This window comes from Trichomycterus rosablanca, chromosome 6 (genome assembly GCF_030014385.1).
Source record: "Trichomycterus rosablanca isolate fTriRos1 chromosome 6, fTriRos1.hap1, whole genome shotgun sequence".
Lineage (NCBI taxonomy): Eukaryota > Metazoa > Chordata > Actinopteri > Siluriformes > Trichomycteridae > Trichomycterus > Trichomycterus rosablanca.
Genome location: NC_085993.1, coordinates 23,862,187 through 23,874,628, shown reverse-complemented (window position 1 = coordinate 23,874,628; position 12,442 = coordinate 23,862,187). Strand labels below are relative to the sequence as shown.

At 39.2% G+C, this 12,442-nt stretch overlaps 1 protein-coding gene across 4 annotated transcripts in view; it reads right to left on the bottom strand.

The window, feature by feature from the left end:
- The window catches only part of rims4 (regulating synaptic membrane exocytosis 4), a 60,590-nt gene extending 48,515 nt beyond the window's left edge, over positions 1-12,075 (bottom strand). For 2 of the 4 annotated variants that reach the window (XM_062996740.1, XM_062996738.1), the window contains exon 1: positions 11,963-12,075. In XM_062996740.1, coding sequence (XP_062852810.1) covers positions 11,963-12,059 — 97 coding nt within the window. In that variant the 5' untranslated portion in view covers positions 12,060-12,075. Of the gene's footprint in view, positions 1-11,058; positions 11,060-11,958 lie in introns of all 4 variants that reach the window. The other 2 variants (XM_062996741.1, XM_062996739.1) reach the window with 2 other exon arrangements.
- Positions 12,076-12,442: the final 367 nt, after the last annotated feature.

Below are 12,442 nucleotides of genomic sequence, written 5' to 3'. Positions count from 1 at the left end.
GTGTCACAATAGATTCAGATCTCTCATTTGATACACACGTTAATAATATTACTAGAGTTGCTTTCTATCATTTGCGTAACATTTCTAAAATAAGAAATATACTATCTGTTAATGACGCCGAAAAACTGATCCATGCGTTTATAACTTCTCGGTTAGATTATTGTAATGCTCTTCTAACTGGATGCTCTGGTAGATCCTTAAACAAACTCCAGTTAGTTCAAAATGCAGCAGCTCGAGTGCTAACTAGAACAAAAAAATTTGACCATATTACTCCTGTTCTATCATCTCTACACTGGCTGCCAGTTAAATTTCGCATTGATTACAAAATACTTTTACTAACTTATAAAGCGCTACATGGTCTGGCTCCACAGTATCTGAGTGAACTTATTAATCACTACAGCCCAGCGCGTCCACTTCGTTCACAAGATGCAGGGTTACTTATAGTTCCTAAAATTAAAAAGATCACGGCTGGTGGAAGAGCGTTTTCCTACAAAGCTCCACAACTCTGGAATAATCTTCCTGCCTCTATTCGGGATTCGGACACAGTCTCAATGTTTAAGTCTAGACTGAAAACATATTTATTTTCTCAGGCTTTTGATTAGTATAGACAAAGGCGCAGAGCTTGGGGGTTCTTGGTCATAGAAACTTGTGGTGATCAGGGATGTTGGGTTGCTGTCGTTCTGCCTCTCTTGTCCGATCACTCAGGTTTGGTGACGGTGGGGAGATGGGCGCTGATGTCCTGTGAAAGCCTTCATGACCTTGTTACCTGCTTGCTCTCCCTTTTAGTTATGCTGTAATAATTAGGGCTGCCGGAGTCTAAAACTCTCTGTAAAACTGTTTGTCAACTAGCATTGTACATTATTAACTACATTCTCTGTTGTTTTACCCCGAGGGCATTCTGATGGAAACCTGTTTACCCGCCGAGGTTAAGGATTGAAGTCGAGACTGCCGGGACAACGATGCTGCTCCTGTCAGATGTGACGGGTCTGGAGTAATTGCAACGACAAGAAATCACTACAGACTTTATTGAAGACTAGAGTGGATAACAACTCTATTATTATTTAATTGTTTATTTATCTATTTATTACCAGTTATGACTTTTAGATCATTTAATTCTGTGTTTGTATGATTTGTGTAAATCGTGTATTTATTTAAAGTATCCTCCAGGCCACCCATGAAGGATGGGCCCTGCTGAGTCTGGTTCCTCTCAAGGTTTCTTCCTGTAATTTTCAGGGAGTTTTTCCTTGCCACAGTCGCCCTCGGCTTGCTCAACAGGGGTTTTTGTATCTGTTGGTCCTGGATTTTGTAAAGTTGCTTTGAGACAATGTCTATTGTAAAAAGCGCTATATAAATAAAGTTGACTTGACTTGACCCTGATGGCCTTATGCCACCGGGGGTACCTCTAAAACTACAAAAGAAGCGTGGGGGAGCCGTCAGCAGTCCCCACGGACACCGCAGTGCCCAAAACAAAAGGAGCAAACAAGACAGAAGGTGCGACGCCTGCAGCCAGGCGGCGTGCCCTTAAATAAGGGAGCCGCAGCTGCAGGTCGTTCACCCTAACGAGCTGGCCTATTATTAAAGGCCTAGCTCAGTACTGCTCTGTAAGGCCTGTGACGTCGGGGAAGAGTGGTAAGTCCCACAAACGCCACAGAACCTTACAGTACCCCCTCCTTAAAGGGACCTCTCCTGAGGTCCCTAGCCAGCGGTCCAGTTCCCCCAGGTTGCTACAGGCAACCGGGGGATTCCCCCAGGTTGCTATAAGCAACCAGGGAGTGCCCCCTCAAAAGATTTCTTGGGAGAGAATGGGGGTCCTCCACTGAGTCCAGAAATGGTCGCACCTTTCTGTTACGAGGGAGAAGCAAGGACCCAAGGATGCAGAGAGAGGTGTTAAATAATAGTTTTTTTATTAAATAATAATAATAATAAGCAAATAACGGCACAAAAGGGGAACAGCACAGGAACGGGGACGAGCTGCTGGCGCCACTAGCAACTGTAAGGGAAAAACAAAGACACACACAAGGGAAAAAGCGCAGTCCAACACGAGGCACGAACCCAGGTCGCTCAGGTGCGAGGAGTTCGCAAACCTCGTGCGCCACCGCTAGGGGGATAAAAAGAAAGCCCTTGCACTAACTAAGGCTGCAACGGGAACTAACAGAACAAACAGAAAACCCGGGTAAAGTAATCAAAAGAAAGGGGGATAAATCAATTAAAAGAAAAACCACTCGAGTGTATCTCCAGCACTACAAGGCTGGGAAGGAGCCGGAATTGACACGGCTTAGAGAGCGAACCACTCCTGCGTTAGCACCAGTATTTAGAGACTGGGAATAACCGGAGCATAACGGCTTCTACGTGAGCCACTCGGGGCATTACGACCAGCATATTGCGACTGGGAATGGCCGGAGCGATAACGGCTATACGCAAGCCACTCGGGCATTACTGCCAGCTCGTTGAGACTGGGAATAACCGGAGTGCAAACGGCTTCAGCGTAAGCCACTCGGGGCATTAAGACCAGCATATTGCAACTGGGAATGGCCGGAGCAATAACGGCTACACGCAAGCCACTCGGGCATTGACCCCAGCTCGCAGGTGTACTGGGGTTGGCCGGAGCGAGACTCGGCTTAAAGAAAAGCCACTCGGGCACTTCCGCTAGCACGTAGTGGCTACCAAAGTAAAAGCGTTGGCTAAGGAGGCAAAAGGGCGGATTCGAACCGGGGCTGTCAGACACGGAAAAGCGGTAACTTCACCGATCAGCCATTCCGGCTGTAATGAATCCACGGCAGCTTTTGGCTTACAAGGGTGCTACCAAATGTCGGTCCGTTTGGTCCTAGCTTCATGCTAGCGCTGTTTGAGCTAACTGAAGCCAGGAACCACAAACAAACAACAGCGCGCGGGCTGTAAAAACCGCACCAGCTATCCCTAACCAATAGAACCAAAACCCCTAACTTACCTCGGCCTTGCGACCTACACACCCCAATGCCATAAGGGCACCGGGGGCTACCACTGGCCCTGCAAAGCCGGCAGGTATTGTGCCACCATGCCAGGAAAAAAAAACAAAGGAAAACAACCAGAAGGTGCGACGCCTGCAGCCTAGCGACGCCCCCCTTAAGTAGGTATGTCACAGCTGCAGGTCGTTCGCCCTAACGAGCTGGCCGTCTACATGAGGCCATGCTCGTTGGTGATCTGTAAAGCCTGCAATGTCAGGAACCGATGGTAGGCTCTACTGACGCCGCAGACACCTTACAGTATTGTTCTCTGATGAGTCCACCTTTACTGTTTTCCCCACATCCGGGAGAGTTACGGTGTGGAGAAGCCCCAAAGAAGCGTACCACCCAGATTGTTGCATGCCCAGAGTGAAGCATGGGGGTGGATCAGTGATGGTTTGGGCTGCCATATCATGGCATTCCCTTGGCCCAATACTTGTGCTAGATGGGCGCGTCACTGCCAAGGACTACCGAACCATTCTTGAGGACCATGTGCATCCAATGGCGGTGCCGTGTATCAGGATGACGATGCACCAATACACACAGCAAGACTGGTGAAAGATTGGTTTGATGAACATGAAAGTGAAGTTGAACATCTCCCATGGCCTGCACAGTCACCAGATCTAAATATTATTGAGCCACTTTGGGGTGTTTTGGAGAAGCGAGTCAGGAAACGTTTTCCTCCACCAGCATCACGTAGTGACCTGGCCACTATCCTGCAAGAAGAATGGCTTAAAATCCCTCTGACCACTGTGCAGGACTTGTATATGTCATTTCCAAGACGAATTTACGCTGTATTGGCCGCAAAAGGAGGCCCTACACCATACTAATAAATTATTGTGGTCTAAAACCAGGTGTTTCAGTTATTTTGTCCAACCCCTGTACTTAGTAATACATAATTTAATATACACTAAATACTATTAAAGGAACAGTAGATGCACTGTAAAATAACAGCAAAATGTTGGCATATATTAGTGATTAGAAATGTCAGTGTTAAGTAATTGATGTTATTACAGAGGCCATGATGCACTGGCAAGCTCATTTATAACTAAGAGTCGAGGTAGCATAGTAAGACGAGACGTAACTTTTTAGTGTCCCCACTTGATAAATAATATACAATTATATTAATATAAGTGGATATACCTTCAATCTACTCCATTTGTACATCTTTACTGAAACCTAAAGTACATTTTACGGAAAATGTATGATTTTTGAAAAAATAACCCTTGAAACCCCCAAAATGTAATTCAGTGCCCCTACCTCTTTAAGTAATAAAACATTAAGAAAAAACGAATTAATCTTAAGTAAAACTTAAAATTTACTGCTTTGGCATAATTGTACAAATGTCATGTGTGACATATTAAATAATATTCAATCAGATGTGTTTTTTAATATTAACAATATTCAGGATACTTTCAGTCCCCATTTTCCCAATCTTCAGTTGTCATTCAGTACAACGTTAATAAAAAGCCTTATTTTAATATGCAATCAAGCTACTGCAGTCATGTGACCAATTATAACAACAAAAGAAGACTCCTGGGGACCCTTCAGCACACACACGAGGTCAATGCATTTTAACATTATTTGATAAAAATGTCTTTTTACTGACATAGTACATTAAAGAACAAAACTGAGTGTCATTCAGTACAACACAGAGAACGTAATATTACGGTTAATCTTGTAAACAAACAAGGTTATTAACATTTAAATGTGAATATGTGTAGAAATGTCTTTGAGCTAAGGTCAATGTTAGCTTTTGCTAACCACTGGGATAACTGTAAAATGTGCTAAAGTAAAATTTCTGTCATTCAGTACAACAACAGTCATTCAGTGCAACAGAATTTCGCTGTTGCACTAAATTGACAATGACATTGTTATACTGACTTTATAATGTTTTAAAATTATTTTTAAATATTAAAACCACTTTTTTTTTTCTAGTCTTCCTTAATAAGAGCAGTAATTACAATGAATATTAATAATTATGTTTTTGATGAAGTGGTCCCTGAGATTTTGTTATTGTCAAGTACGATGACCTTTCATTGGGCAGGTACTGCTGTCTGTAGGAGATGAGGTGCAAGTTAGCTGCATGCTACAAAATTGAAACAGAAATTCCTTTGTGTGGCCAAATCCACCTGATGAAATTTACTACCTTAAGTCTGATGTCAAAATCATAATCGCAGAACCAAAGCCATGTACAGCAAGAACCTCAAGGTTAACAACAAAAGACTGGAAAACATTTGTTCAGTTCATGAAATAAAATGCAACTTCAAATGGTTTTCACGGCTGAATGAATTTAGATTTACTGCAGCAACTTTTTCACGTGTTATGACACAAATTCCACACTTCCACAATGGCTTCATTAGCTATGTTTTTCATTGCCTTACTTTTTTCATGGTGTAGTAATATTATAACACATACTTGCCACTGGTGTGGCATATTTTCATTCTACTACTGCTACTTTAATCAATAAAGAACTTAAAAACAAATTAAGTCATGAATATTCTGATGTAACAGGATAATTTGGAGTATGTCATTCAGTGCAACATAAATCATCATACAGTGCAACAAAAACATTTGCTTAAAATAACTGTAATAAGTCATTATTATATATTTTTTTCATGTGAATGCAAGAGAATCCAGGCCTGCTTCATAGAAAACAGAGTTTGATTAGGTTTCAAATAGAATAGAATGTGTAGCAAAAACATCTTGTATACAAATAAACAAAATCCCAAGACGCATTAGAGTACAAACAATGCACAGAAAATTCAAAACAGAGTAAGTACAGTTTCTTCTGAGGTTTTAAATCTTTTGTAAGAGATATACTAAACTTATAAATTTGAAATGGCTAAGATTGTTCCTTGTGTGTGTATTTTGTCATAAATTAGTCGTTGCACTGAATGACATTTTTGTGCCCTTGTTGTGTGTCAACAACACTAAAATTATCAAATAAGCAAAATGCTGAGAAAAAAAATACATATTTACATAGGTGACACATTTGTGCACAATATTAAATGAAAAAATTATACAATTTAACCATTTTATTTTTTTGGTACTTGAAACACCCTATTCGTCTTTCACCCATATATATATATATATATATATATATATATATATATATATATATATATATAGCAGTATATATACGTATGTGTGTATATATATATACCGATCAGCCATAACATTAAATCCTCGTTTCTACACTCACTGTCCATTTTATTAGCTCCACTTACCATATAGAAGCACTTTGTAGTTCTACATTTACTGGCTGTAGTCCATCTATTTCTCTACATACTTTTTTAGCCTGCTTTCACCCTGTTCTTCAATGGTCAGGACTCTCCCAGGACCACCACAGAGTAGGTATTATTTGGGTGGTGGATCATTCTCAATGTTCTTTACAATGTTCTTTTCAATGTTCATTCTCAATGTTTTGTTTCGTTGTTCTTTACAACTCCATACCTGCTGTTACTGGTGTAATACTGTGAGAGATTATGATTATTAAAATAACTATTTAAATGATATATGTTTGGAATGGTTTGAAATTTTATATGATTTGACATTACGCTCAAAGTGGGTGGCACTGTGGCTCGGTGGATAGCACTGTCACATCACAGCAAAAAGGTCTTGGGTTTGGTTTCCAGGTGGAGCAGTCTGGATCATTTCTGTGTGGAGCTTGCATGTTCTCCTTGTGTCCTCAAAAAATCCTTAATCCCAAGACTATTTTACCTAAATTGTCTGACCTGGTAATTTAATGAATCCGTATTTGTACAAAAATAAAAATTGGGACAATTTGAGATTACATCTCTTTTATTGTGAGCATTATTGATGATAAAACTTATGATTAAAAATTGTAGTCTATTCCTTGTGTAATTAACCAAAGTAAAAATAGGTGTATGGTTAATTCTGTGCAGATTGAGCATATTGTGTTTTGCTGAAGGGTTTTTAAAGCTGCTAAATAACTGTGTTAATAGCTTAAAATGTCTCTAAATAAAAATGAATCAATAGTTTTAAATATGTATAACCTTGTGTCATTCTGATTGCACAACCTGTTTGCTAGAGCATAAAATCAGGTATGTTTACCCTTTATGGCTATTACCACTGAAAAAGTGCTAAAAATAACAGTATATAAATTAATGCTCCTACCATTAAAACACACTTATGACCTAGTAAGCAGGTTGGCAAGTTTGCTGGAGTGAATCCTTGTGCCATTTGAATGACAGTGTTTATAACATTGTTTCAGAATACTGATGATATTAACATTGGCAGCTGCAAATGTAATGTTATATTTGTAAGATGCCTGTTTTATTTTATTGTATTTAACAGTTACGAATAGTTTAACTGAACATCAACAGTCAAAATTAATCACTGAGACAATGTAATAAAATTTGGATTGAAATCCCACTTATTTCTAAGTCATAATGCTTTTACCGTTTATACTGTATTTTGCAGTTTTGCTTTTCCAGTAGCAAAATAATAAATATATGTGGATATTAACATATCAATAGTAATAAAATGAGATTTTAAAAAATAAGATATCTTGGCAGCAAAAAATTTAATATGTAACCAGAAGTATAATTATCAGTTATTTTTAGTGGTTTGAAATGACCAGTTAAAGAAGAAATGTAATGCCTTGTAGGTTTTGACAGTATGATTAGAATGATATTCAAAGTTTATATCTTTTATTCTGGTAATCATAGAGCATTAAATAAATGTGCATATGAATCAAATGTGGAAATGCACCCAGAACAGGATGTCGGTTCACAGTCACTTATTCACTGACAGGGGATAATTAGCTGTTCCTAATAATAGTGTGGTTTTGATTTGTGGAAAGAAACCAAAGTACACAAAGAGCACAGGCATGGGAAATATACCGATATACAAACTGGGAGGGTAATAGAGGGAGGCAAGCAAAAATACCATTGAGCTGTGTAACATCCTTACTACAATAGCCTTTCTCCACATCACTTAATCCTGCATTAATGTTACGTCACATATACACCCATAGCAGATTATTTAAGAATGACTAAATAGGTTTTTGTTTAATTTCTCATTAGCTTATTAATTAGTTAGCTAGATTAATACAAAACATGTATAAAGCATTAGTAAAGAAGATGGATAATGGTAGACCATGAGTTTTGTGGAATTTGGAATTCATTTGTGGAATGAATGTCATACCTTAGAACAAGCATGTGTGTGTGTGTGTGTGTGTGTGTGTGTGTGTGTGTGTGTTTCCAGCAAATACCGCTAGACATGGTGTCTCATTTCTCTATGCTACTTACTATGCCTGAATAGGCATAGATGGGAGCAGTAAAAAATGAGAGAAGAATCATAGTGAAGCTGTAAAATGAAATTTTTTTTTTACATTTCAAAAAGCACTGGCAAAATGAGAAATGAAAACCACTGAGCAATCAGGAGCATGTGTGCACCCAGCACAAGGAAATTAGAAAGTGCCTAATGACCTAAACTGACACCATTGTGCTATCTAATCATGCTCATAGGCTCAATGTTAACCTGCAGTTAATCAGCATGCTTATGTGACTCTGAAGTGCATATGGAACGATTAACGGTATATTAACATTTGATTGTTGACTCCATTTATGTTAAGATATTAAGTGATAAATAAAAAATCATAGTGAAGCATAGTGGTTGAAAGATTGTGTGTCCATGCATTTGAGAACACTTGATAATGTTAACACAGAGCAAGAGAGAAATGGGTCAATTTGTGTTCTACATTACACAAAGCTGCATGCATTTGACTAGATAGATGGATGGATGGATGGATAAACAGATGGATGAATTGATGGATGGATGAACAGATAGACAGATGGATGAATGAATGGATAGATAAACAGATAGATGGATGCATGGATGGATGGATAAACAGATAAACAGATAGATGAATGGATGGATGGATGGATGGATGGATAAACAGATAGATGATGAATGGATGGCTAGACAGACAGACAGATAGATAGATAAACAGATAGATGAATGGATGGATAAACAGATAGATAGATAGATAGATAGATAGATAGATAGATAGATAGATAGATGGATAGATAGATGGATGGATGGATGGATGGATGGATGGATGGATGGATGGATGGATGGATGGATGGATGGATGGATGGACGGACGGACGGACAGAGATAGATAGATAAACAGATAGATGGACGGATGGATAAACAGATAGATAGATGAATGGATAGATAGATAGATAGATAGATAGATAGATAGATAGATAGATAGATAGATAGATGGATGGATGGATGGATGGATGGATGGATGGATGGATGGATGGATGGATGGATGGATGGATGGATGGATGGCTAGACAGACAGACAGATAGATAGATAAACAGATAGATGGACGGATGGATAAACAGATAGATAGATGAATGGATAGATAGACAGACAGACAGACGGACGGACGGACGGATGGATAAACAGATAGAAAAAGGTATATATATAGATATATAGATATATAAGTATAAATATAGAAATCAAGATATTGTTATAGTTATAAATATCTACAATATATTGGTTATGGACTAGATCTAGATTGGGAATCTTATTTTAAACTACCTCACACCTGTTTAAGTCAGCAACATTTTATAAAATAAATATCTGTTATGTGTTTGACAAAAAAATAATGTTTATTATTATTGTTTATTATTTTTATAATAATAATTATTATTATTGTTATTATATAGTTTATTATTATTATATACTTTATTAACAAACACACACACACACACACACACACACACATACAGGGGTTGGACAAAATAACTGAAACACCTGTCATTTTAGTGTGGGAGGTTTCATGGCTAAATTGGACCAGTCTGGTGGCCAATCTTCATTAATTGCACATTGCACCAGTAAGAGCAGAGTGTGAAGGTTCAATTAGCAGGGTAAGAGCACAGTTTTGCTCAAAATATTGCAATGCACACAACATTATGGGTGACATACCAGAGTTCAAAAGAGGACAAATTGTTGGTGCACGTCTTGCTGGCGCATCTGTGACCAAGACAGCAAGTCTTTGTGATGTATCAAGAGACACGGTATCCAGGGTAATGTCAGCATACCACCAAGAAGGACAAACCACATCCAACAGGATTAACTGTGGACGCAAGAGGAAGCTGTCTGAAAGGGATGTTCGGGTGCTAACCCGGATTGTATCCAAAAAACATAAAACCACGGCTGCCCAAATCACGGCAGAATTAAATGTGCACCTCAACTCTCCTGTTTCCACCAGAACTGTCCGTCGGGAGCTCCACAGGGTCAATATACACGGCCGGGCTGCTATAGCCAAACCTTTGGTCACTCGTGCCAATGCCAAACGTCGGTTTCAATGGTGCAAGGAGCGCAAATCTTGGGCTGTGGACAATGTGAAACATGTATTGTTCTCTGATGAGTTCACCTTTACTGTTTTCCCCACATCCGGGAGAGTTACGGTGTGGAGAAGCCCCAAAGAAGCGTACCACCCAGACTGTTGCATGCCCAGAGTGAAGCATGGGGGGTGGATCAGTGATGGTTTGGGCTGCCATATCATGGCATTCCCTTGGCCCAATACTTGTGCTAGATGGGCGCGTCACTGCCAAGGACTACCGAACCATTCTGGAGGACCATGTGCATCCAATGGCGGTGCCGTGTATCAGGATGACAATGCACCAATACACACAGCAAGACTGGTGAAAGATTGGTTTGATGAACATGAAAGTGAAGTTGAACATCTCCCATGGCCTGCACAGTCACCAGATCTAAATATTATTGAGCCACTTTGGGGTGTTTTGGAGAAGCGAGTCAGGAAACGTTTTCCTCCACCAGCATCACGTAGTGACCTGGCCACTATCCTGCAAGAAGAATGGCTTAAAATCCCTCTGACCACTGTGCAGGACTTGTATATGTCATTTCCAAGACGAATTTACGCTGTATTGGCCGCAAAAGGAGGCCCTACACCATACTAATAAATTATTGTGGTCTAAAACCAGGTGTTTCAGTTATTTTGTCCAACCCCTGTATATATATATACAGTATATGTGTGTGTGTGTGTGTGTGTGTTAGCAAACAGCCTTAACACTGTGAGTAAAATTGGTTCAATTATCGAAAAGTGGAAAGTTCAAGGAAACATTGTAAAACATCAGATTGTCCTTAGAAAGGTGCACCACAACCTGCTCTCAGACTAATGAAAACAAAACTAGGACAGTCCAGCACCTGAAAAGTGGTACAGGTTGACCTGATGGCACCAAGAACTACGGTTTAACAGAACAATAAAACATTTTAAACCAATGTTTACTGGTTAAACAAAACAAACATAGAACTCTTAAGCAATAATGTTGTGTCATGTTTGAAGAGGAGAGGGTTATGCATGAATGTTAACAACACCATACCTACAGTGAATTCTGAGGGTGAAAGCAACCTAATATAGAGCTGCTCTACTGGGAATAGTACTGGAGCATCAAATGAAATATGGATTGATGTACTGGGACATATTTAAGGAGGATTTTATTACATCGGCCAAGGAACAAACATATAGACAAAATAGCTGTTAAACCAGACAACCCCAAACATTGAATTTTACTTGAATTTCAATTATAAATTTAAAGAATTTCAGGGGGCCCCAAAAAACCTTTGGAAATTAAATGCATATTTTTTTATAGAACAGTTCAAAATTGAACCACAATGCTGCAAAAATGTATTTATTGTTTAACTCAGAAGTTTTGATTTGAGAAAAAAAAAATTAATTGTATTTCATTTTACCAAATCCTAAGATACACCTTTCTCATTAAATGCTAACTAAATATTAACTGACTAATACAGGCCTCACAGACCTTATTCATAGTTAATTTTTATGTGTAATTGTTTAGGACTGTTTTGCTTTACTTTGTTACTTTGACCATAACCCTGAAGCATGGTCCTCAACATCATCAACATCAAATTAGTTATAACTCTGATACTTTATATATACACACAAAAACTCACCGCCATCATCCTCATCAAAGGAGTTCATGCAAGGGAAGTAGATGGCCAGAGCCTCAAAGGAAGCTGAAAGGCTGATTCGGCTCTGCGAGCGCTCCATATAGAGGCCAGAAGCCGGAGCTGTATCTGGCGGTTTGGGCAGACGCGCCTGGGCATTCTTCACACGGAGCACGGCACGCGGCGTCTTGGCAGACTTTCACCGGCCTCTTTGCCAGTCAAAGGGAGGAGAGAGGATGAAAAAGTAGTGAAATTAAGGAAGAAAATGCAAAACTCTGTTTTCTTTTCTTCCTAGTACAGTAACAAATTCCAAACTTCTAACAATAAGATGGTACAAGCTAGTAGAGGTCAGTTCTTGTTTTGGCTCCTTTTGCTTATGGAGAGGTCCTCACGTTGAATGAAGAAGAAATAAAAGAGAAGAAATGGCTGTCTGTCTCTTATCAGGAGTTGGTGTCCATGGCTGATGAAGGCAGCTTAATCTGTTGC